The sequence below is a fragment of the Mesoplodon mirus genome, assembly GCF_964341445.2.
Source record: "Mesoplodon mirus genome assembly, chromosome: 2".
Lineage (NCBI taxonomy): Eukaryota > Metazoa > Chordata > Mammalia > Artiodactyla > Ziphiidae > Mesoplodon > Mesoplodon mirus.
Window position 1 is genome coordinate 208454222 of NC_138977.1, and position 25211 is coordinate 208479432.

At 40.1% G+C, this 25211-nt stretch overlaps 1 protein-coding gene across 7 annotated transcripts in view; it reads right to left on the minus strand.

Annotated features, from left to right (window-relative positions):
• Positions 1-15633, minus strand: part of SORCS1 (sortilin related VPS10 domain containing receptor 1) — a 562818-nt gene extending 547185 nt beyond the window's left edge. For all 7 annotated transcript variants that reach the window (XM_082611124.1, XM_082611122.1, XM_082611123.1 and 4 more), the window contains exon 1: positions 14454-15633. In XM_082611124.1, the coding sequence (XP_082467250.1) occupies positions 14454-15005 (552 nt within the window). In that variant the 5' untranslated portion in view covers positions 15006-15633. The remainder of the gene's footprint in view (positions 1-14453) is intronic.
• Positions 15634-25211: the final 9578 nt, after the last annotated feature.

Below are 25211 nucleotides of genomic sequence, written 5' to 3' on the forward strand. Positions count from 1 at the left end.
ACATGGGAAAGGAAATAGCCACCCAAGTCCAGGAAGCACAGACAGGATAAACCCAAGCTCAGGCAGGATAAACCCAAAGAGAAACACACTGAGACACATAGTAATCAAATTGACAAAAATTAAAGACAAAGAAAAATTATTAAAAGCAACAAGGGAAAAACGACAAATAACATACAAGGGAACTCGCATAAGGTTAACAGCTGATTTGTCAACAGAAACTCTACAAGCCAGAGGAAGTGGCACGATATATTTAAAGTGATGAAAGGGAAGAACCTACAACCAAGGTTACTCTATCCGGCAAGGATCTCATTCAAATTTGACAGAGAAATCAAAAGCTTTACAGACAAGCAAAAGCTAAGAGAATTCAGCACCACCAAACCAGCTCTACAACAAATGCTACAGGAACTTCTCTAAGTGGGAAACACAAGAGAAGAAAAGGACCTACAAAAACAAACCCATAACAATTAAGAAAGTGGTAATAGGAACATACATATCAATAATTACCTTAAGTGTGAATGGATTAAATGCTCCAACCAAAAGACACAGGTTCGCTGAATGGATATGAAAACAAGACCCATATATATGCTGTCTAAACGAGACCCAATTCAGACCTAGGGACACATACAGACTGAAAGTGAGGGGATGGAAAAAGATATTCCATGCAAATGGAAATCAAAAGAAAGCTGGAGTAGCAATACTCATATCAGATAAAATAGACTTTAAAATAAAGAATGTTACAAGAGACAAGGAAGGACACTACATAATGATCAAGGGATCAATCCAAGAAGAAGATATAACAATTCTAAATAGATATGCATCCAACATAGGAGCACCTCAATACAAAAGGCAACTGCTAATAGCTGTAAGAGAGGAAATCAACAGTAAAACAATAATAGTGGGGGACTTTAACACCTCACTTACACCAATGGACAGACCATCCAGACAGAAAATTAATAAGGAAACAGAAGCTTTAAATGACACAATAGGCCAGATAGATTTAATTGATATTTATAGAACATTATCCGTCCAAAAACAGCAGATTACACTTTCTTCTCAAGTGCGCACAGAACATTCTCCAGGATAGATCGCATCTTGGGTCACAAATCAAGCCTTGGTAAATTTAAGAAAATTGAAATCATATCAAGCATCTTTTCCAACCATGACACTATGAGATTAGAAATCAATTACAGGGGAAAAAAAGAAAAAACACAAACACATGGAGGCTAAACAATACGCTACTAAATAACCAAGAGATCACTGAAGAAATCAAAGGGGAAATCAAAAAATACTAGAGAAAAATGACAATGAAAACACGACGATCCAAAACCTATGGGATGCAACAAAAGCAGTTCTAAGAGGGAAGTTTATAGCAGTACAATCCTACCTCAAGAAACAAGAAAAATCTCAAATAAACAATCTAACCGTACACCTAAAGGAACTTAGAAAAAAGAACAAACAAAACCCAAAGTTAGTAGAAGGAAAGAAATCATAAAGATCAGAGCAGAAATAAATGAAATAGAAACAAAGAAAATGATAGTAAAGGTCTATAAAACTAAAAGCTGGTTCTTTGAGAAGATAAACAAAATTGATAAACCTTTAGCCAGACTCATCAAGAAAAAGAGGGAGAGGACTCAAATCTATAAAATTAGAAATGAAAAAGGAGAAGTTACAACGGACACAACAGAAATACAAAGCATCATAAGAGAATACTACAAGCAACTCTATGCCAATAAAATGGACAGCCTGGAATAAATGGACTAATTCTTAGAAAGGTATAACCTTCCAAGACTGAACCAGGAAGAAATAGAAAATATGAACATGCCAATCACAACTAATGAAATTGAAACTGTGATTAAAAACCTTCCTACGAACAAAAGTCCAGGACCAAATGGCTTCACAGGTGAATTCTATCAAACATTTAGAGAAGAGCTAACATCCATCTTCCTGAAACTCTTCCAAAAAATTGCAGAGGAAGGAACACTCCCAAACTCATTCTATGAGGCCACCATCACCCTGATACCAAACCCAGACAAAGATACTACAAAAAAAGAAAATTACAGACCAATAACACTGATGAATATAGATGCGAAAAATCCTCAACAAAATACTAGCAAACAGAATCCAACAACACAGTAAAAGGATCATACACCATGATGAAGTGCTATTTATCTCAGGGATTCAAGGATTCTTCAATATATGCAAATCAATGAATGTGATACACCATATTAACAAACTGAAGAATAAAATCTATGTGATCATCTCAATAGATGCAGACATAAGCTTTCAACAAAATTCAACACCCATTTGTGATAAAAACTCTCCAGAAAGTGGACATAGAGGGAAACTACCACAACATAATAAAGTCCATATATGACAAACCCACAGCAAACATCATTCTCAATCGTGAAAAACTGAAAGCATTTCCTCTAAGATCAGGAATAAGACAAGGATATCCACTCTCACCACTATTATTCCACAGAGTTTTGTAAGTCCTAGCCAGGGCAATCAAAGAAGAAAAAGAAATAAAAGGAATACAAATTGGAAAAGAAGAAGTAAAACTGTCACTGTTTGCAGATGACATGATACTATACATAGAGAATCCTAAAGATGCTACCAGAAAACTACTAGAGCTAATCAACAAATTTGGTAAAGTTGCAGGATACAAAATTAATGCACAGAAATCTCTTGCTTTCCTATACACTAACAATGAAAGATCAGAAAGAGAAATTAAGGAAACAATCCCATTCACCATTGCAACAAAAAGAATAAAATACCAGGAATAAACCTACCTAAGGAGGTAAAAGACCTGTACTCAGAAAACTATAAGACACTGATGAAAGAAATTAAAGATGACAAAAACAGATGGAGAGGTATATACTGTGTTCTTGGATTGGAAGAATCAATATTGTGAAAATGACTATACTACCCAAAGCAATCTACAGATTCAATGCAATCGCTATCAAATTACCAGTGACATTTTTTACAGAACTAGAACAAAAAATCTTACAATTTGTATGGAGACACAAAGACCCCAAATAGCCAAAGCAGTCTTGAGGGACTGCTAGAGTAATGGGAATAAAAACAAAAATAAACAAATGGGACCTAATGAAACTTAAAAGCTTTTGCAAAGCAAAGGAAACTACAAACAAGATGAAAAGACAACCCTCAGAATGGGAGAAAATATTTGCAAACGAATCAACAGGCAAAGGATTAATCTCCAAAATATATAAACAGCTCATGAAACTCAATATTAAAAAAGCAAACAACCCAATCCAAAAATGGGCAGAAGACCTAAATAGACATTTCTCCAAAGAAGATATACAGATGGCCAAGAAGCCCATGAAAAGCTGCTCAACGTCACTAAACATTACAGAAATGCAAATCCAAACTACAATGAGGTATCACCTCACACCAGTTAGAATGGGCATCATCAGAAAATCTACAAAAAACAAATGCTGGAGAGGGTGTGGAAGAAAGGGAACCCTCTTGCACTGTTGGTGGGAATGTAAATTGATACAGTCACTATGGAGAAGAGTATGGAGGTTCCTTAAAAAACTAAAAGTAGAATTACCATATGACCCAGCAATCCCACTACTGGGCATGTACCCAGAGAAAACCATAATTCTAAAAGACACATGCACCCCAATGTTCATTGCAGCACTATTTACAATAGCCAGGTCATGGAAGCAACCTAAATGCCCATCTACAGACGAATGGATAAAGAAGATGTGGTACATATATACAATGGAATATTACTCAGCCATAAAATGGAACGAAATTGGATCACTTGTAGAGATGCGGATGGATCTAGACACTGTCATACAGAGTGAAGTAAGTCAGAAAGAGAAAAACAAATACCGTATATTAACGCATATGTGGAACCTAGAAAAATGGTACAGATGAACCGGTTTGCAGGGCAGAAATTGAGACACAGATGTAGAGAACAAACGTATGGACACCAAGGGGGGAAATTTGGGGGGGGAGCTGTGGGGTGGGGGGGATGAACTGGGAGATTGGGATTGACATGTAGACACTAATATATATAAAATGGATAACTAATAAGAACCTGCTGTATAAAAAATAAATTAAATAAAATTCAAAAATTCCAAAAAAATATATATATATATGTTGAGCCACTTCTACATCTAGGGACTTGGGATATACAAGGCAACAACCCAGTTAAAAAAAAAAAAAGGAAATCCTTACTTTGTGGGGCTTACATCTGTACTATTTTATATTTTATTATTTATGTATTATTTTATTTCCTCTTTCTGGTATTTTGTGGACGCTTTCCCCAAATAAATAAATAAATAAATAAATAAATTTATTTTATAAATGTAAATAATTTATAAATATAATTTATATATATATATATATAAACACATAAGCAATCTTTTAATGGCTGAATATTCTACAACACTCATATGGAAGATCATGGGTCATTTGTTTTATATGAAAGCCAGTTTTTCCCAAGGATACAGCAAATAAAATAGCAAAATATTTAGTAAGCTAGTTGTGATATTGTGACTTATAATAAGAAATATACATTTTGTCTTAGTGCCCATTTCTGGCACAGAGCCCCTCAAACCCCTGGGTTTTCCTGTGATGAGAGTTTAAGGACATGACTTCGGACCACAGTTAAGGATATGGGCCAGTTGCCAAAAAAACAACCATGTGATCAGAGGTTGAAACTTTCAGTCCAGCCCCCTTGACCTCTGGGGAGGGGATAGGGGCTGGAGTTTGAATCAACGGCCAATGGCCAATGATTTAATCAACTGTGCTGATGTAATGAAACCTCCATAAAAACCCAAAAAGACAGGGTTCCAAGAGCTTCCAGGTTGGTGAACAGGTGGAGATTCAGAAAGAATGGTGCACTCAGAGAGCAAAGGGAGGCTCCACATTCTTTCTCCATACCTTGCCCTAGGCATGTCTTCCATCTGCTGTCCCTGAGTTACATCCTTAATAATAAACTGGTAATCTAGTAGGTGAAACGTTTCTCTGAGTTCTGTGAGCCAGCCACTCTAGCCAATTAATCAAACCCAAGAAGGGAGTCGTTGAACCTTCCAATCTATAGCCTGTCACCCAGAAGCACAGGTGATAACCTGGACTTGGGGCTGGCCTTGGAAGTGGGAGATGGGGGGGGGACAGTCTTGTGGGACTGAGTCCTTAACCTGTGAAATCTGATGTGACCTCTGTGTAGACAGTGTCAGAATTGAGTTAAATTGTTGGACACCCAGCTGGTGTCAGAGAATCGATTGTCGGTGTGGAACCTACTGGCCCCCAACCCACACATTGGAAATTGGGTCCAGAACCCTATTACAACCATCATGTGCAAATAGCTAGAGATGCTGAAAGGCATGCCAAGAAAAAAAGAGTAGAAGAGAGTCCTGGCCTCCTTATAAGAAAATGGAACTGGAATGAAAAAACATAAATACAGAAACAGAAGCAATGAGCAACACATTACAAACATATTTTAGTACATCATACTCGAGCATTATTAGTACTAGTACTAACACAGTAATGATGATAATAATAATAATAATAACTAACATTTATTGATTGCTTACTGTATGGCAGATGCCACTTTCCGCATTTTTATATCTGTTGTCTCTTTCAACCATCAAGAAACCATATAGAAAGTACACCACTATTATTTCCATTAAACAGATGAGGAAACTAAGGTACAGAATTACAAAGCTTATTGCCCAAGTTAGCATATCTAGGAGTGGGAATTCAAACCAATCACTAAACATTATGTTATATTTAAAATAATGTACTCTTTTAGCCACTTGTTTTGCCCATGGTCACATGGACATCCAGGAAAGATAACTGCATAGAATATTTTCAGTGTAGAAATAGCACCATCTTGCAGAAAGGTACCATCTTCCTCTGCCTGGGGCACCAGTGCTATGCCATGTAATCATCTCTCCTTCTCTTAGAGAACCTTCTACTGGGTCCTCACCATTGGGGTCATAATTTTCATTGAGAAGCTGATAAAAGCTTTGGGCTTCAGCTCTCCTTGGGGAAAAGTAAAGCATATTGACATAAGATTGTGCAGACAATGGAAGGGGTTCAGGGACCCCAAAACTCACACATATATTTTAGGAAAATTATTTTCAACCTTTAGTGTTCCTAAGGGAGTTTGAAAAACATAAAGATTCCCACTCCCCATCAGCAGATTCAAAAGCAGGCTCCATGATGACAAACTCTGGGACACGCTGCCCTAAGTGCCCAAGGAGAGAGCCCACGCCTGCTCAGTTAAGAATTCCTCCACCAACTCAGCAAACTGCAAGGCAGGGTAAACAGTGCTGCAGATAGGTTTCTAAGCAGTCACAACCATCCCTAAAATAGCTTTTTCTCCCCTTTAATGATTCTAATCAAGAGTGCATTTTGGGAAGTGTTGAGATACGGAAAGACCTTTTACTTTTAAACTTCCTCCATAGGCCCTGGATCCATGGCCCACAGTTTTGTGTCTCAATAGCCCCTGCAACTCTGATTAGGGGAAGACCACTAGAGGCATCAATCCTTTGGCTTCAGGGCACAACATGATAAGTTGGTTGCCTGATACATTATTAGCACCTCCTTTAAAGAGTGAACAAGTTGTCCACACTGTCATTCTAGGGTCATTAGCCAGCAGGGAGAAACCAATCAGCACATCCTACACATCCCCCCAGGATAACAAGATGACACACACTAATAACCCCAGATGATCCACTCTTGGGGAGAGGACGAGGCCAGGGGGGAGGTGAGGGCTTTGATCAAGCTCCATCACAGAGCAGCTTATTACCTCATAAAGTGTATCAGTTCAGGGACCTGAGACGGGGGTGTTGTGAAAGGGAGCGCCCCGAGATGGGGTGCTCTTGCTAAGAGTTCTCCCACCACCCCTCTGCGCTGACTTGTTAAGTTCTCTCTAAAGAAATTCAGAGATAAACCCAGGGACAGCATGATCAAATAGAAAAAGCTCTGGAGCCAGAAAGGGGAAACATCGAATTCTATCTCTGCCACCACCTTCGAGCTCGGTGACCTCAGGCAAGATCTTTAAGCCCTGACCTCCTCGGCTTTCGAATGAGGACAATGACATCTAGTTTGTAAGGGTGGTGTGAGGATGAAGTGAATCACGTGGTGATGCCCTAGAATGTACTTCCAGGGAATCTGGTCACTAAATTGATGGCTATTTATATTATTATCATTAAGAGCGATTTCTCTTATAATCAATGTAGCTCATCTGGCTGCAGAGAGCTATCCCTAGTGTGCAGCAAACTCTCCTTTGCTCCCTTCCCCCACCTACCCCATCCCACACGCAAAAGTCAGAGGAAGTAGAAAAGGCAACAGCTGGGAACTCTATTATAATCCTTGAGCAAATAAAATCCATTAGCGTCAACAAGGCACTCCTTCAGTTTGACTACTGCTGCTCCCCAAAGTTGAAGCTCTAGTTTCCCTTGACCAAGACCATACTTAATATTATTTTCAACTAGAGTTCATAGGCATAGGACAATTGAAGAGGGGAGGAGGTGACTCTCCCCCTCCTCTCCCCAACCCCCTGCTGCAATATGCCCAGTGATAAGCAATCTCATCTCCGAAGACCATTAGCAGTGGAACATACATGATAGATAGGTTATTTATTGCCGGAGACCTCACCTGTAAAAAGTCCCATCTCCTCTCCTTAGGGTCCCTTTTTAAAGATTTAAACAATGCCAAGTACATGACTTTTGTCCTTGCACTGAAGCCCAGGATAAATAACTTGAATAGCTGAGCCTGGAACTCAGGAGCTCCATGGCCAATCTCCATAATTCATCCCTCAATGGCAACCATTACGGACACACAGGTGCATAGGCTTGAGGCAAACTGTGAGGCTAGGATGCAGCTGCATCCCATCTCCTGGCTGTGGAGAGCCAGTGGTGCTCCAAACCGAGAATCGGTCGTACAGCGTGACAAAACGTGTGTGACCCTCTCCTTCCACTAACGGACCTGCTTAATACCAATGCCCTGCTTTCCATCTTTGAGAAACGCGGATGATATCTGTCTTTCCTATCTCCTAGGACTGTGGTGAAAATAAAACTGAAGTCATGGAAGTAATGTTCCCATCTTTGAAAACTGAAGCATTTTGCAAAAGAAAAGGGCTATAACCGATCTAAAGTGGTATAACGACATTCAGGAGTGCTATAGAAATAGACACAATATCTTTTATACACGTGTGAAATTTCATGTAGGATTTCCTGCAGAGCATTCATGTCTTTTTTTCCCCCACCTACATTTTAGAATAGACTCTCTTTTTCCTTATAAACTGTGCACAGTAAGAGTCCAGCTTTGTTTCTTGCCAACCATTTGATCGTTCCATCCATCCCAAGGGAGAAGGAGGCGCACTCCTCAGGAGTAACCACTGCCCTTTCCTGGAGCCTGGCTCCACATCACACTGGCCACGCCTCTTCTCTGCCATCCTGTTGGCCACTGCAGGGACACTGTTTGGCTAGGTTCCCCTCTAGGACACACAGATGTATTCTCCACCCTTTCCAGCCAGAGACAAAGGACAGTAATTGAGACATACATAAAGACAGGACAAACGTATTACATACGTTTAGTTAACAGAATTAATCTACCCTCCGGGCAGCCCAGCCACTGATATTTCTAATCAAGAACTTAAACAAAAGAAAGTCTGTTTGTGAAAACTGCGTGTGAAAAACGTCAAGGTAAAAATGAAACAATGATGACTCCAGCTGAAATTTAATGTGCAAATAAGGGCAGTTATGCCTTCAAGTGATCACAGAGGTTTTTATTTTCTTTTGGGGCTTGGAATACAGCCAAGCTCACTAGGAGATGGGTGTGTATATGTTTTTGCTTAAATCATATTTTAAAACCTATTTCTAAGGTTAAGACCTTAGTTAAACATAGTTTACATTTAATGTAGGTTAATTTCCTTGATATAGATAGGAATCTTTACATCTCTACGCTCGACCTTTACTCACACCATCCACTCAGCTCAAAATATCCTTGTAATAATCTCCATCTTTGAATTAAAAATTTCTCTACATTTCAAGGTTCGGTTGAAACACCTGCTTTGCAATGAAGTTTGGAGACCACCCCAGCCAGAAGATGCCTGCCCATCCCTCCTCTGAACTCCTATAGCATGTGACACCCTCAGAGGACACTTACCTTCTGCTACCTCTTCAGAGCACTGTTTGGGCGGCAAACTGAAAGCTCTGAGGGCAGGTATCATTTCTTTTCATCTTTGTGCATCACTCCACGTATGTCCCTACTATCAATGCCTGACAAATATTAGGACTCAATACCCATTCATAGAATTAAAAGTAAATATGATAATTTGTGTAAGCTTCTTAGCATAATGCTGCCATATGACAATCTCACCTTAAATGTGAGCAATTATTATTCTCTTAAATAAATTAGACAATTGCACCAGCTTCTCTACCCTAGTTTATGAGTTTCTGGGGTCCTTCTTTAAAAGGATGTGGACATAGTTCCCAGAGTCAACACTGATGAGTCTAGGAAATCCCATTAAAATATCTTAAGAGATCTTTACTTTCCAATTTCACATTAAGCAATTTTTTTGTTCAAAGATACCAAGTGCCTTAACCTGAAGATATGATACAATAAACCTAATGAACTATATTTTGCTACAAATCTACATTGAAATGAATGCCTGCTTGGGTCTCAAATGCCTTAATTTCCTATTAATAGATGTGCATATAAACCATGGAAAGAGGAAGAATCTTGTGAAATGAAAGGCTTGCTCACTTACAGGTCAAGGGTATAGGTCATTGTGTCATTTCTGCATCCTGAACACTCCCAGTGGACTTTATTTAGATGTAGTAGATGCACAATACCTACAGGTTGACAAAATTTTTAATGAATTTCAACCTGTAAGGGATTTCAGTGATGCTCTGGCCTATTTGTGTCATTTTACAGAGGATAAAATTGAGGCCACAAAATTTTTACAGGCTGTCACTACATATCTAATTTTTGTGTACAGCCAGGACTATAACCCAGGAGTCTTAAAAACCCAGTAGAGAAGTATTTCTTCTACAAAAATAAGAGGTAGCATTTATTGAGCCCTTACTATATACCAGCCGGTTTGTATATGTGATGTCAAATCTTCTGGAAAAAAAAAACAAAAAACAGAAAAAGATATGCCCTCCCCATATTTTAGTTGAGAAAACAGAAACTCAAAGAATTTAAGTGTCTTGCTCAAAGCAAAGTACTGGGAAGCAGGAGAGCTAACATTTAAACTCAAATCTGCTTCCAAACCCACTGCCTTCCATGTCATACCATATTAACACCCATTAATAGCATAAAACACTGATCAGAGAAGGTATTATGTGGCTTGCTAGAGAAATGTAAAATCCTTCATCAGTTTACTTTGGAAAAAAAGATAAAAAAACTTACGTCAAAATGTATAGCCAAATCAAGTGTTCATAGGCAACTCTTTATAAAATCATATTTGTAATTAACTTAGAAGAGGAATCTCTTCCTGAAGAACACCAGATCTGAAAGCTGAATGATGGCACATTACCTCGTGCTCAATGAATCATCAGGTACAGATTCCATGTCTCAGTAAAGATGAAGATGTGGGTGGATAAAAGAACAGCCAAATCACTACTTTAAGGTAAAGGGTGCAATGTGACAGGCACATGTTATATAGTCCTTGCTTTTCTACAAAGAGATAGAGCTTCCAGCTAAGACTATGTCTTCCTCCACCACCATCTGAAATCCACCCAAAACAGGATTATTTAAAATACAGATCCCCAAAGGTCTGAGTTTTTCTGTCCTACCTTAAAGTCTCTAAGACAAGCCATTCTGTGGGGTTTTGAAGTCAGATCACCCAGGGTGCCAGTCTCTGCTTTGCCACGGAACTGTTATATCTTCTTGGCAAGTCATTTAGCCTTCTGGAGCCTCAGTTTCCTCATTAATGTAATGGGGATAATAATATCTACTCATAACATTTTTGTGAAAATTAAGTGAAACGATGAATGTAAGACATCTACTCAAAAACCTGACTCACTGGGACTCAGTTTACTCACTAAGGGTGGATGGTAAATGTCAAGTCTCAGAATAACAAAAGGCAAAGAATTACATGAAAACCAACCAGATCATCATTCACTACAATAAATGCAGTACTAAAGATGTCATAACAGCAAAATATGTCAAGTAAAAGCCTCTGTTAACAATTTGTAACACTATTTCTAGTGAGAAAGGGACAAGACAGTGAACTGAAATATTCAAATTGACTCCAGCATAAAAATATGAAAAAGAGATATTAACACTTGACACCGGTCTATTACCTAACAGGGATATTGTAAGGATTAATGAGTGTAGCACTTCGAAACTCCTTGGAAATAAAGAATAAACGCATCCCCATCATATATAGGTATAGACAAATATATATTTTAACAAACTAAGAATTACTCTATAAATTTAGATCAGGGCACAGCATGCCTTGGATGAGTAGGGTAGGAACAATATGTTCTTGCTTATGATACCAAGCTCATGACAAATGATTCATACCCAGCACTTTTCATGCCAAAAGATCCCCCCAGGTGTTCCACCAACTCCATCAACACTTTCCATCAAGCTAGACTGCAGTACAGAGGAATCACATCACACCCACGGACAAGGCAAAACAGTCATATCCTTACACAACTGCACAAGTCCACCAGCGGAGGGGGCAGGAAGGAGAAGGGAAGGAGGTGAGAGAAGGATCCAGAGTTCTTCAGGAGTCTGATAGGCAGCCTATAATTACCATACATTTACACCTTTAATGCAGGTGTTATTGTCATCAGAAGCCCTACTTAGCAAAGGCTTTTAGCTAAAGGTGAGATAGGTCCAGGGGGTGTGTACTGCCAGTGGCCCTGAATGGGCTGGGGGTGGATTTATGGGGGACAGCAGCTAAATGAGATGAAAATGAGAGCTCCCACCCACTGCTGTCCTCAGTGTTAGGTTGGTGGATTTCTTGCTCTGGGGGGAATGTGAAGTGCCATGAGATGAGAGTTACAAAGAGGTATACAGTGCTTTACAGTCACAACACTCTCTTAACTATACCCTGGCCTGTAATTCTCAGTAATGAATCTGACAGGCATCCTCCCCTCCTGTTGTAGAGATGAGGAAATTCACACTCAGGCAATCAGCTTGCCAAGATCAAACCACAAATAGGCAGAACCAGAACTCAGATCTCCACTCTGCTTTTCACATCACAAAGTTGCCTAGAAAAGTTTCTTTCTGCCTCCCTTACCTTCAAAATGTGTTTTAAACTTTCTCTCTCCTATGAATCTGGGACTACTTTGTGGAGGATACTGATACAAGACTAGTTCTCTTCCTCTGTTACCTATACATATACACTGAAGAAAAACAACAAAATTTGTATGTAAGTGGGCAGGGATGGAGGGTATGTCCTTATAGAATGAGAGACTTAATAGGATAGAAATCTCATTCGTTTACACGATTTGAGTGCTCCAACTTTTAGCACCTTGATTATTTCCTACATTATCTCAAACCTCCTTACATGTCACCCCTTCAAGCCCTGACCCTAAGAAGCCTGACTGGGTTTATAAGCACCATTAAAAAAAAAAAAAAAAAAGGCTGGCAGTGCTTGGCACCATTTCTTAAACGGAGTTTAAAACTTGCCAAAGATGTACTTTCCTTTTCTTGCTCTTTCCAAGATCTTTCAATAGGTGAACTAGAGGTCTAATGGGTGAGTGATATTTTACGGCTTGAATTACATTAAAAGCCAGAAATATTTTGAGTCCAGAGTCCTTTACTTCTTGGTACAAGATTTAATATGTTTGATGTGTTTAAAATTGCCCCTTAAAGCTAGAAGCTTTGAGTTAATCATCTAAAGCAGTGCGAAAGTTATTTAATCAGTTTAAGAAGATTCAAGTTCAAATTGGGGGATTACTTTTAGTGGTTATGATATGAAAGATAGGACAGTTAAGGTAAGGAATGAGGGCAAGGGTCTCCGGAACTTGAATGAAAAGAATTTCAGCTTCAATTATTTGATTAAACCAGTCCGGAGAACCATATAAAACCATAGCCTTGGTCACGAAGGCTGAATTGTAGGGAAAACCGTGCTGAGGCTCTCAGGACAGAGACATGATACAAAATACTATTTATCACGATTTGCCTTAATACAATTTATATCTATGTACCCAAGGAATCCATAATAACAGCCTCTTATTTTAAAATGTTCACAACTTTCATTAACAAAGCTGACAGTGAGCACAATTCACTAAAGTGGCACTTCCCTGGGAAGGTTTCTGGCAATAACATCACAATTGAAAACATTTTGAAATGTACCAGGATGCACAGACTGTGCATAGTAAAAATACTACAATCTCAGTAACCTGATAGAAGCTGAAACTTTGCTTTTTTTTTTTTTTTTTTTCAGTTTACCCATCCTTGGTTTTTATTTTCTTGTCTGCTTCAATGCAGCCTGGTGAAGTTTCCATACTTCTAAATCACCTGCAGTTATCACCACCAAAGCTCTTTCTTTACTATTTCAGCTCCTTGAAGTTTCCAGGTGCAGTTTAAACTGGAAGAGCTCCCTCAAATTCCAGACATGCAGGCTTTTCCAAATATCTAAAACCTTCCCTGATCTTGGACACAGCTCATGGACTTGCACCCACGCTCCCCAGTGACAGCCTCCTGGAAACCCAGCAATCCCTCTCCTCCCTTAAGAAAGGGAGAGCTACGTCTTTATTTGTGTTCTTCACTAGAGAAGGTCAGGCAATGGGGGAGAACAGGGAGTTGTTGTCACAGGGACATATCTGATCTTCCTGGGGCAGATCAAGCCAGAGAACAACCACTCATTCACAGGCTGGAAAGCCCCAGCTCTCAAAACACACTGGCTGGTGCTGTTAGAAGATGCTGGAGAGTTCCCGTCCTGAAACTTGCATCCACTTGGTCCCCAGAAACAGAATACATTAAGGGCTCCTTACCATCCACTGAATTTCTCTTCCGTGCTGGGAAGAGGGGGTTAGGAGCTTCGCACAAAAATAAAATTAAAAAGCCACAAATTAAGACTTTTTGATCTTACGTGCTCTCATCCATAAGTCTAGCAAGTTAAAGGGAAAGTCACTGGAGGGAACGCCAGACTGCCTGGAATTTTAACCCTTTCACCTCTGCATTCAGAATACTTTAACCCGCTCTGTTTGCCTGGTCTTCGGCTCCATCCTACACAAAGGAGACCAAAGAAGCGGAAAACAGGGATCTGCCTGCCCAGTATAAAGCTTTGTTAGAGGTTTGGAGAGGACTCCGGTGTTGCTGGGAAAGGGGCGGTCTCCTAGTTGGTGACATTAAATCCCTGGGGAGGCGGGCAGGGAAGACTTTAGTTTGCTCAATGTTTCAAGTCCAGAAACCCCATTTCCCCAAATTCTCAATCAGATCACACAGCCGACTTTAACCCTTTCCATCTTCCACCCCTTTGCCCTCAGTCCCATTATACTCACGCTGCTGTTGTGGCCAGACCAGTGGACCATGGCTTGGTTGTGTGCTGAGTCGCCTGTCAGCGCGAACGTAGTGCTGGTTAGTTTCAGCTCCTCCAGCCGGAAGCGAGTGGCTTTGTCCGGGTCCCGCTCCGGAGTCCCAGGCTCCTGCTGCCCTCTGTCCCTTAGCACTCCCCGGGGGCGTCTTCTCGTGCCCTCTCCCCGTTCCGCCTTCTCTTGATTCTCTCCACTACGTCTCCTCCGGCCAGAGCGTGGAGCAATCGCCACCGATGCCCCAGTGCCCGGGGCCCGCTCCAGGGACAGCGCTCGGTTTCCGGGGGCCACTGCAAACAGGGGGCGTCCGAGCAGGGGCGTGGCAGGAGCCCTGCCTCGCGGCCCCAGGTGATTAAGCCCCCCTCGGGTCGGAGACCAGCGTGGGGCCGAGCTGGGGTGCAGCAGGGGAGCACAGGAGCCGCCGCCGCAGGCGCCCGGGGCGCAGAGGACTAAGAGCCCCGCGCCGGCGAGGAGAGCGCTCAGCCCGGCTGGGGAGCCGCCGCCGGCGCCAACTTTTCCCATTGCGGGAGCGGAGAGGAGCGGAGAGGAGCGGAGAGGGGGGTCCCGGACCGGAGGTGGCGGCGCGGGGCTCTCCGCTGGCCGGCTACGAGGAGCAGGAGCTCAGGACCCCAACTCCATCCAAGTTGGGCCGCGGTGGGGGCGGGCAGAGGCGATTCGGGGCAGGTGGCGGCCGCCGCTTGCCCGGGCTGGGCTGGTGCCGAGCGCGGGTTCGGACGGAGCGAGCCGCTGCCACGCGGGGGTGGAGCCGAAGTGAAGTCACGGGCTGAGCGGGCGCTGGCGCGCGGGCAGGCAACACGGAAGGGAGGGCGGGCGCTGCCGGGGCTTCGAGCGCCGCGTCCCGCTCCCGAGCTGCGCTTCGCGCGGTTGGCTGCGGGGACTGGAGGCGCCGCCGACCCTCCCCCTTGGGCTCGCCTGCGCCGCCGCCGCCGCCGCCGCCGCCGCCGCCGCCGCCGCCCGCTCCGCGCCGCCGCGCTGTGCGCCTCCGCGGCCGCCGGCCTCCGGGCAGAGCCCGAGTGCCCCTCCCGTGGGGGCGGCCAGCCCGGACCTGGCGGAGTGGTCACTGTGCTGGGGACTTCCTATTCCTGTTTAATTGTTTCTATCAGTCTCTGTGGCTGTTTCTTTTTTCTTTTCTTTTTCTTCCTCAGTTGAGAAAATAAGGATGAGTGGGCTTCTGCTCTTTCCCTTCTTAGTCTCAGTGAGTTGGCATCTTGACCTTACCTTGGGAAGAGTCTGTGTGTCCCAGCATCAGCAGAGAATGATGTAATTAAAAGATCGCAGGTGTGTGTGTGTATTCTGGGGGATTTTCCCATCAATTATCACGCTTAGATTTCTTCCTTGACCTCCTAAAGCACTCACTGTATTTGAATCCAATCTTACTGCATTTTGTGGGCGTATCTTGGCTTCCCTAAGAGACTGCACACTCACTGAGGACGGGAAGGCTACGTTGTGAGCAACTTGGAAGAAGTAACCAGTTCATTGTTTGCCATTTTATCCATAGTACTTGGACACAGTGCCCTACATGGTAGGAAATCTGTCAGTCATTAATTCATAAATATTTATTGTAAGCCTATTATTATATTTCTGTGTGCAAATACATACAGGAAAGGAGGCATGGTGCTCCATCTATCCTGTGGCATTCGTGCCTAGCCCAGAGCTACTAACACATGCCTTAAGACTCAATAGGAAAACTTCATGTGGGTGCTGGATGCTCTGCCATTAGTTTGCTGTGGAATCTATGACAAATAGCAATCTATCAGCTTCCTAGGTTTAAAACTAAGTTGTTGCATTAGATGACCTTTAAAATCCCTTTCACTCCTAAAATTCTATAATTGTATGATTATAACGTCTGCCCAGCCTAGCTCCCCTGCTACTATTCAAACGTTCAGATTAAGACTTATAGTAGGTGAATGGGCTTTGAAAAGTACAAAGAATTTCTCAAAATCCAAGCCTTTTTCAAATAGAAAGTTGCTTCTAAGGGCCTCCCTGGTGGCGCAAGTGGTTGAGAGTCCGCCTGCCGATGCAGGGGATACGGGTTCGTGCCCCGGTCTGGGAGGATCCCATATGCCGCGGAGCGGCTGGGCCCGTGAGCCATGGCCGCTGGGCCTGCGCATCCGGAGCCTGTGCTCCGCAACGGGGGAGGCCACAACAGTGAGAGGCCCACATACCGCAAAAAGAAAAAAAAAAAAAAAAAAGTATAAAAAATACCATTCCTTGCCACTGTTTAAAGCTTCAGTAACTTACCTTTGCAAACAGAATACCTACACTCCTTACCACGACCCATCAGGCCTGCATGAGCTAGGTCCTGTCCATTCCTCAATCACATTTGGTAACACTCCCCCTCCTCATCCATATGCTTCAGTCACTCTGGACGATCCCTTCCTCCCATGTGCCAAGTTTTTTCCAACTCATGACCTTTGCAAATGCTGTTCCACCTACCTGGAACGCCCACCATCAACCCCATTCACATGGTGGACTCCTTTTCTTTGAAACCCTCACTTTAAATGTACTTCCTTAGACAGACTTTCCCTGACTCCCTAACTAAGAAGAAGTATCTTCCACATTTTCTGCATCAGTCCTTTCTTAGTTCCTCCTTAGCATGTTACAGGCTTCAATTATTTTATTTGAATGTTTTTTTGTTAATACCCACCCCCCCCTCCAAGCAACATGTGGATAAGGACCATGTCTCCCCTGTTCATCTTTCCTTTCCCCAGCACGTCCTTCAGTGCCTGGCCCATGGAAGTGCTCAATAAGTAACTGGCTAGCAGAGCAACACTAGTGTGCCCGCCCTAGCTGCACAACTGCTAGAAGCTAACATTCTGTAGATCAGATGTGTCCATGTGCTGGAAACCAGGCTAAGGCTTATACATGTGCCCGATCATTTGGTTTTTTACAAAATTTATCTCAGCTGAGTACTATCATTGTCCCCACTTTAAAGATTACGTTAAACAGCTATGCAGAGTCACATGGCAGTTTCGTGCAAGAGGCAAGGCTTGAACCCAGGCATCTTATTCCTAATATGTTCTTGACTTTTTGCAACACTGTTGCTACTCCAAATCCAAATAATTACAGGTGACTTGATTGACAATTTGCTATGTGCCAGGCACTCTAATTAGCTCTTTGAATCATTTTTTAGTAATGTGGAACAATTACTTTTGGAAACAAGTGAGCGAGTTTATTTAGGCTGAAGGGAAAATGTGTATTCTCCTATTTATATTGGCTTTTATTCATTTAAGCGTTGGGGGTAATGTTATATGTGGTTATAGCCACATACACCTTATATGAATATAGTGGTCTGTTCACTACTAACAGAACCTTACTGCACCGACTGAATTAACTGTCACATTGGTTTTTCTTCTTCCCCTTTTCCTAGGTCTCTGTCTGATGGATATCTTGGCTTCAGCTGCACTAAATCACATTTTATGTCTCATCATTAGAACAATGTCTTTTAATAGCTCTCAAAATACTTGGCTCCCCTTGGATACCATTGACACAAGGTGTCTTGCATTTCAGATCAATTTCATGAAGAACCACAGAAAGAACACTGGGGAGAATAATATGCAGACTCTTCTCATTGCTTGCCAAGGGGATGATGGGATGTTTTAAACTGCCCTTTAAAATATATTCAGGTATCAACAAATACTGGCCTAGCTCTGAATTCAGTAATGGTATCTCTTCGCATACACCCAGTCTAAGTGGCCTGAACAGGAGAGCTTAAGCCCTCTTATCTGTAAAAAGAGGTCTGAGATTATCTACTTGACTCATAAGGTGTTGTAAAATTTAATTCAACTTCATACACCTCTTAGAGATAACAATACCGCCTTGTATTTATATAACTCTTATCTCATCAGACCTCTAAACAGTTTTTGGGGTTTTTTCTCCTAGTTTAATAAATCTTGCAGCAGCTCCAAAAGTTAGGTAGGGGGCAGGTTTTGCCTGCATCTCACAGAATATAAAGAAATTTATCCAAGGTCACAGAGTTAGAGAAAAAACTTAGAACTAAATTTTGTTATCCTTTTTCTCTCCCTTTAGTCCAAATCCTCCCCCAGTTTGTATATACATGAATTAAAATTCCACACTGTTTTTGTTTAGCAATTATGTGCATTTCTTACACAATCATTTCAGGTTTCAAAAGATAGCTTGTACAGTTAAACAGGAAGAGATAAGCATGAAATAATATCACTGTCATTGTGTAAACTCATATGCATATATATGTTTCCCATTTAAATAGTCAAACTTAATGTGAAATAGAGAAAATGTGCACTATGACTAAGTAAGTTTATTTAGAGAGGTATTATTAGACTTTTAAAAGTACCTTTGGGGCTTCCCTGGTGGTGCAGTGGTTAAGAATCCACCTGCCAATGCAAGGGACACGGGTTTGAGCCCTGGTCCGGGAAGATCCCACATGCTGCAGAGCAACTAAGCCCATGCGCCACAACTACTGAGCCCGCACACCACAGCTACTGAAGCCCACACTCCTAGAGCCTGTGCTCTGCAACAAGAGAAGCCACCACAATGAGAAGCCTGTGCACCACAACAAAGAGTAGCCCCCGCTCGCTGCAACTAGAGAAAGCCCATGCACAGCAACAAACACCCAACACAGCCAAAAATAAAATAAATAAATTAAAAAATAATAATAAAATAAAAATATACCTTTACCAAAAAGTCTTAGAATGTATTTTAAAAATTCATTATAGTCTTAAAGTGATCTAGAAATTGTAACTTCTATCATTTCTCTCTCTCTTCTGTCCTCTAGTCTGTTAGTCCAACATAAAAAGGCTTTGACATAGTAAATCACAAAACCAACTTCATAATACTTTTTCTATTCCAGTCTCCTTGAAAGTAGAAATATGTAATCAGAACCTGCTTTATAAAAAATAAATTAAATTAAATTTTAAAAAAAAGAAAGTACAGATATGAACTCAGTTGGAGCTACATTCCACTTCTGTTTCTTTGGGAGTACTAACTAGAGAAGAGAAGATGAGAGAAATGGAAAGCTGTCCCTCAAATTCTTTAAGGGACACTGAGATGATAACCAAAAGCTTCCTATATCACAAGAAGAAGCCTTCGGTTATTTTTGTCTCTTTTCCAAAGATGAATGAGGTTATCACTGAAGCCAAATTCTGTAGATTTCTAGGGCAAAATATTCCAGCAGACTACAACTCTATAAAATGTACAGTAGCCGTTGAAAAATAAGATCTTTGGGACTCTTCTCTCAGAGCACAAGCATAGCTTGCAAAGAAAAGGAGGAAACAAATAAAAGAATAAGCACAATTGGGCAGACACTAACTACTTTGTGCTGCTTCCCATTTCTTTGTTTGATCTGGACAAAGCATAGACATACTCCAGCCCTCACGAGTCCAGACATCCTGACAGTGTGCTACTCTCTGGTAGCAGCACGGAAGTACACTGAAGAGGAAGGTGAGAGAAGTGATCAAAGCAGAAGTTATTGTGTCTATCTGCCTCTGGTGCTTGGAGACAGTACAGTGTGAGGCTTAAAATCCTATACTTTGAAGTCAAGATCCTGGTGGTAAATCCCATGTATGCCACGCCGTAGCTGTATACTATCATTTGAATTTCTGAATCTCTGTTGCCTGATCTGTAAAATGGAAGTTATATCACTTCCCTCATGTGAGGCTGTTCTGTATAGCACAGAGCAAATGCTCAATACCTGTTAGCTGTTTCTAAAGTTATTTCACATTTCAAATACCAACTTCCATTTGACACTGCTCCCTAGGTGGAAGAAAGTTAAAATCCAGTCTACTGAAAAAAATAAATCTGTTTCCTGCTAAATATAAAACAAAAATTAAAGACCACCATACCCTATAAGATATAATAAGAGGGGTAGACAACAGAGATTGAAACTCAGAAGTTTTGCTTTGGAGGCAAATTGAATGGATGGAGTAAAATACTGCCTTCTTGGTTCTTGCCAAACCTATCTTCCATGTGCATCGTGGTATAAGGAATCTGCACCCGAGTTTCACAAGCCTCTAGGAGGTTAGCAGTAAATTGGGTGGTAGACTGAACTTTTGACCGTGTACTTGAATTATTCTTTGCAACGTGAAAATTTAACTTTAGAGTGGAAAGCAGCTGCATAGCACAGGGAGATCAGCTAGGTGGTTTGTGACTACCTAGAGGGGTGGGATAGGGAGGGTGGGAGGGAGGGAGATGCAAGAGGGAAGATATATGGGAACATATGTATATGTACAACTGATTCATTTTGTTATAAAGCAGAAACTAACACACCATTGTAAAGCAATTATACTCCAATAAAGATGTTAAAAAAAAAAGGTCAAAGGAATCCCTTATTTAATAGGTCATGGAGTGAATGCATGCCATTTATCATGAAGAGGTACTACGAAGTCTAAACTCATGAACAAGCTCAGATAAATGCCCAAATGAAGATTCATGAGTGTTTGCCATGAAAAACTGTTATTAGGAAGCTCAGCTACCTTTACCTGCTCAGTATCACTAGGTACGATTATGTGAGTCACATTGTGGGATGAGGTCTGTCCATTTTCTAAAGCCAGCTGTGGTCCTAGCAGTGGCAGTCTAATGAGCCCCTATCTAAGAAGGCATTTGGTACATTGTTAAGCTGCTTTATGCCTGCTCTCCAAATGCTGGATTTCTGCAGAGGCCCTACGCCAAAACTGGTTATTCCATTCCTCCATCTCCTAGTCCAACTCCTTGCTGTTTCTAGATTTTGGTTCCCTGAATTGATGACCTCATGGTGCCTACCAGCCATCCTTCGTAGCCTAATTCTTGATCCCTGCGTGCATATCCTATGTCATCGCATCCTAGATCTTGTCATTTCATTAGAGAACATTTGAAATTTATCCATAGCCTTTTAAGGGTTCTTATTATGGAAATTATCCTATAATAAATTTTTCAGTGCTGTTGTTTTAGTGCTAAGTAGGTAACCACTATCTCTTTTCTATATTCTCTTGGCCACTGGTATCTATTCTGACATTGTACTTTCATTATTATGATCATCTGTCTTACCCTTTTATCTCCCCCATTAGACTGCAAACTCCTGTAGGTTACAGCTCCTGTATGTCTTATATATTTATCTCCTTGCCTTAGTATCTAAACCAATGCAGGCACAGAATAGACAGGCGGTAAATGTTTGTTGAATGAATGAATGACAAAGCTGGTGTTCTCATTTGTTTGATAGCATTTCTTAATATCATCAGATAGTCATCTCTAGAATGAATCACAGACACCCGCCACCAGTGTCACATAAAGCCACATTGACACCAAAGACAAAAGTTGAATCAATGAATAAAGCAATTTAAAACAAAACATGGACTGAAAAGGTTCATGTTTTCCAACCTATTGCTATTAGTTGCAGCTTGTTTGAAGAGAATGCTGCTCAGTAACAATGACAATGCTTTTTAGCATTTAAAATATTTTTTAGGGCTTCCCTGGTAGCGCAGTGGTTGAGAGTCTGCCTGCCGATGCAGAGGACACGGGTTCGTGCCCCGGTCCGAGAAGATCCCACATGCCATGGAGCGGCTGGGCCCATGAGCCCGGCCGCTGAGCCTGCGTGTCCGGAGCCTGTGCTCCGCAACAGGAGAGGACACAACAGTGAGAGGCCCGCGAACCGCAAAAAATATATATATATATATATTTTTTTTTTAATTATTTTGAAATTTAACCTATATCCATGAGAGTATCCAAGTCTTAACTAAATAGCTTAGTGATTTTATTTTTATACACACACACACACAACCACACAGATGAAGAGAGAAATCTTCTCCAGCCTCCCAAAGGCTCCCTGTACCCTGCCAGTCAGTAGCACCAAGGCAGGTACACTCTGACAAAGAAAGCCTACTCTGACTTCTATAACCATAGATTAATTTTGCTCTTTTTGAATATATTTAACAAAATCAATCAGTATGTACCCTGTCTAGCTGTTATCATTCAGTATTATATTTGTGAGATTCATTAACCATGTAGAGGGTACTAGCAATTGGTCCATTTTATTCCCATGTAGTATTCCACAACGTGAACATACAAGCGTTTACATATTCATTATACTGTTGATAGACATATAGGTAGTGTCTATTTTGGGCTATTAGGAATACAGCTGCATTATTGTGAATGTCATTTGGTAGACGTAAGCTAGACTTGCTCTAGGATATGTTCTGGGGCCTGGAATCAATGAGTTCTACGGAAGATGCATGTTTACTTTTGCTATACGATGCTAGTTTTTCAGTGTTTGTTCCAAACAGCAATGTATGAGACTTTCAGTTATTTCACATCTTTACAAACCCTTTATTTATTTATTTATTTATTTAATTTTATCCATTCTGGTGAGAGTATAGAGTCATTTAATTTGTATTTTCCTGAAGAATAATGATGCTGAGTACTTTTAAAAATATTTACTGGCCTTTGAATATTGTATTTTCTGAAGCACTTGTCCCAGGCTTTTGGCCAGTTGTAAAAATATTGGGTGGTCAGTCTTTTTCCTATTGATTTGTAGGAGTTTTTCTGTAGTCTAAATACAAATCCTTTTCCACATATATTTTTATAGACAATAGTAATAACTTTACATTAATGTCCCAAATTTTGGGGTTTTAATATGATAATTTTTGATAAATAGAAGTGCTTAATATTTATGTAATATAATTTATCAATTATTTCAAAACTTTTCTTTATGGCTAATGCTTTTTATTTTCTGTTTAATAAATCTTTTCTTACCCCATGTTCATGAATGTATTCTATTTTTTTCTATAAGCGGTATTGTTTTCTTTATCACATTTACTTCTATAATCCATGTGTGATTAACTTTGTGTGTATGGTATGAGGTAAGGCTGAAAGTTCATATTGTTTTATATTGATACCAATTAACCCACTGACATTAATTTAAAAGACCATCCTGTGCCCACTTCACTGTTGTGACATTTATTGTACATCAGGTGACTGTATTTGTGTATTTGTGTTTCTGAATTTTCTATTCTGCTTAATTGATCAGTTCATCAAACTCTGTGCTAATAAAAACATTTCTTAATTACTATAACTTTTTATAATAAATCTTGATATTGGGTGTGAAGTCCCCTACTTAGTTCTTCCATATTGTATTAGAATGGCCTTGTCAATTAAAAAAAATGCTGGACTTTTTAATGAGACTGCATTGTGTCTATAGATCAATTAGGGAGAAATTAACATCTTAAAAATATTAAGTCTTCCAATCCATGAATATATTATTTCTCTTCATTTATTTAGATATTCTTTGAGTCCTCTCAGCAATATTTATTAGTTTTCAGTGTAGAATCCTGCACATCTTTCAATAAATTTATTCCCAGGTATTGGAGGTATTTGGTGGCATTGTGAATACTTCTTTGTCTTAATTTTCAACTAATTATTTCTAGTATATTGAAACAGAATTAATTCCTACATTAATTTTGTATCTAGTGACCTAGTTAATTTTTCTTATTAATTCTAATAATTTTTTGATTCTTTTAGAATTTCTATGTGCCTAATAATATCATGTGTAAATTAAACTTTATTTCATTCCTTCAAATATTTCTACCATATGCTTATCAATTTATGTATTGCTTATTGCTTTGGTAGGAAGAGAATTGTGATGATGAATAGAAATGGTGGCAGTGGGTCAGAAAATAAGTGGGCTCAGAAATCACTATGAAGTACATTTACTGGGGATTGTTTTGCAGATGACATTATCACATTAAACAAATTTTTAAAATTCTCAATTGGCTGAGTTTTTAAAAATCATGAATGGGTTTTGAATTTTATTACATGCTCTTTATGCATCTTTTCTTTAACATGGTGAATAATGCATATATTTACATTTTCCAGTTATAATGCATTTGGTATATTACTGCTTAGTCAATTCAAAAATTTTCATGTATTTTTTAGAAAGTAAAGAATTATGGAGTGCAATCAATGAAATACCTTTTAACTACACTTAACATTTGCAAATGATGTAAATTATAAAAGTACAAAGGCTATAAGTTATACAATCACACTGGTCTATAAAGTTAATTAATATAGTCTATGCAATTATAAATAAAAATATACCTCTAGTATTCTGCAAATAAGCAAGTGTTTTAGCTGTTCCTCCAGATAGTCCTTTGTTCATTTATTAGCAGCAGAGGCAATAACACAATGCTAAAAATAAACATGCATCGATTTTACAATACATACTTACAAAAGCCTTCTATCACAATTGGCAAATGCAAATAGACCTTCTATCTATCCTTAGTGCATTATTCTTTTCACAAGTAAAACAGGAAAGTAAAATAGTGAATTTAATGCTATTCAGCACCTTGAATAAAGTCAAGAGACTTAACATCTACATATATCAAAACATTTGTATCTGTATGAAATGGTTACATATTTTCCTCCTTTGTTCTGATGATGTAAGTTGATTATAGAATGTTTAACTAATCTGGCATTCCTGGAACAAACTCCACTTTAACATAATCTATTATTGTATTTTATTGGTGATTCTCATCAGTTTATATTTTGTTTAGGATTTTTACCATTATATTCATGAGATTTATGGTTCTTTAATTTTTATTTTGTGTAATGTCTGTGCCAGATTTTGGAATCAAAAATATGTTGGTTTCATGAAATAAATTGGTAAGTGTTCCCACTTTCTCTATATTCTGGGGGAATTTGAATGAGATTGGTTTTATTTTTTCCTTATATATTTAGGGGAAATAACCATTGAAGTAATCCGGT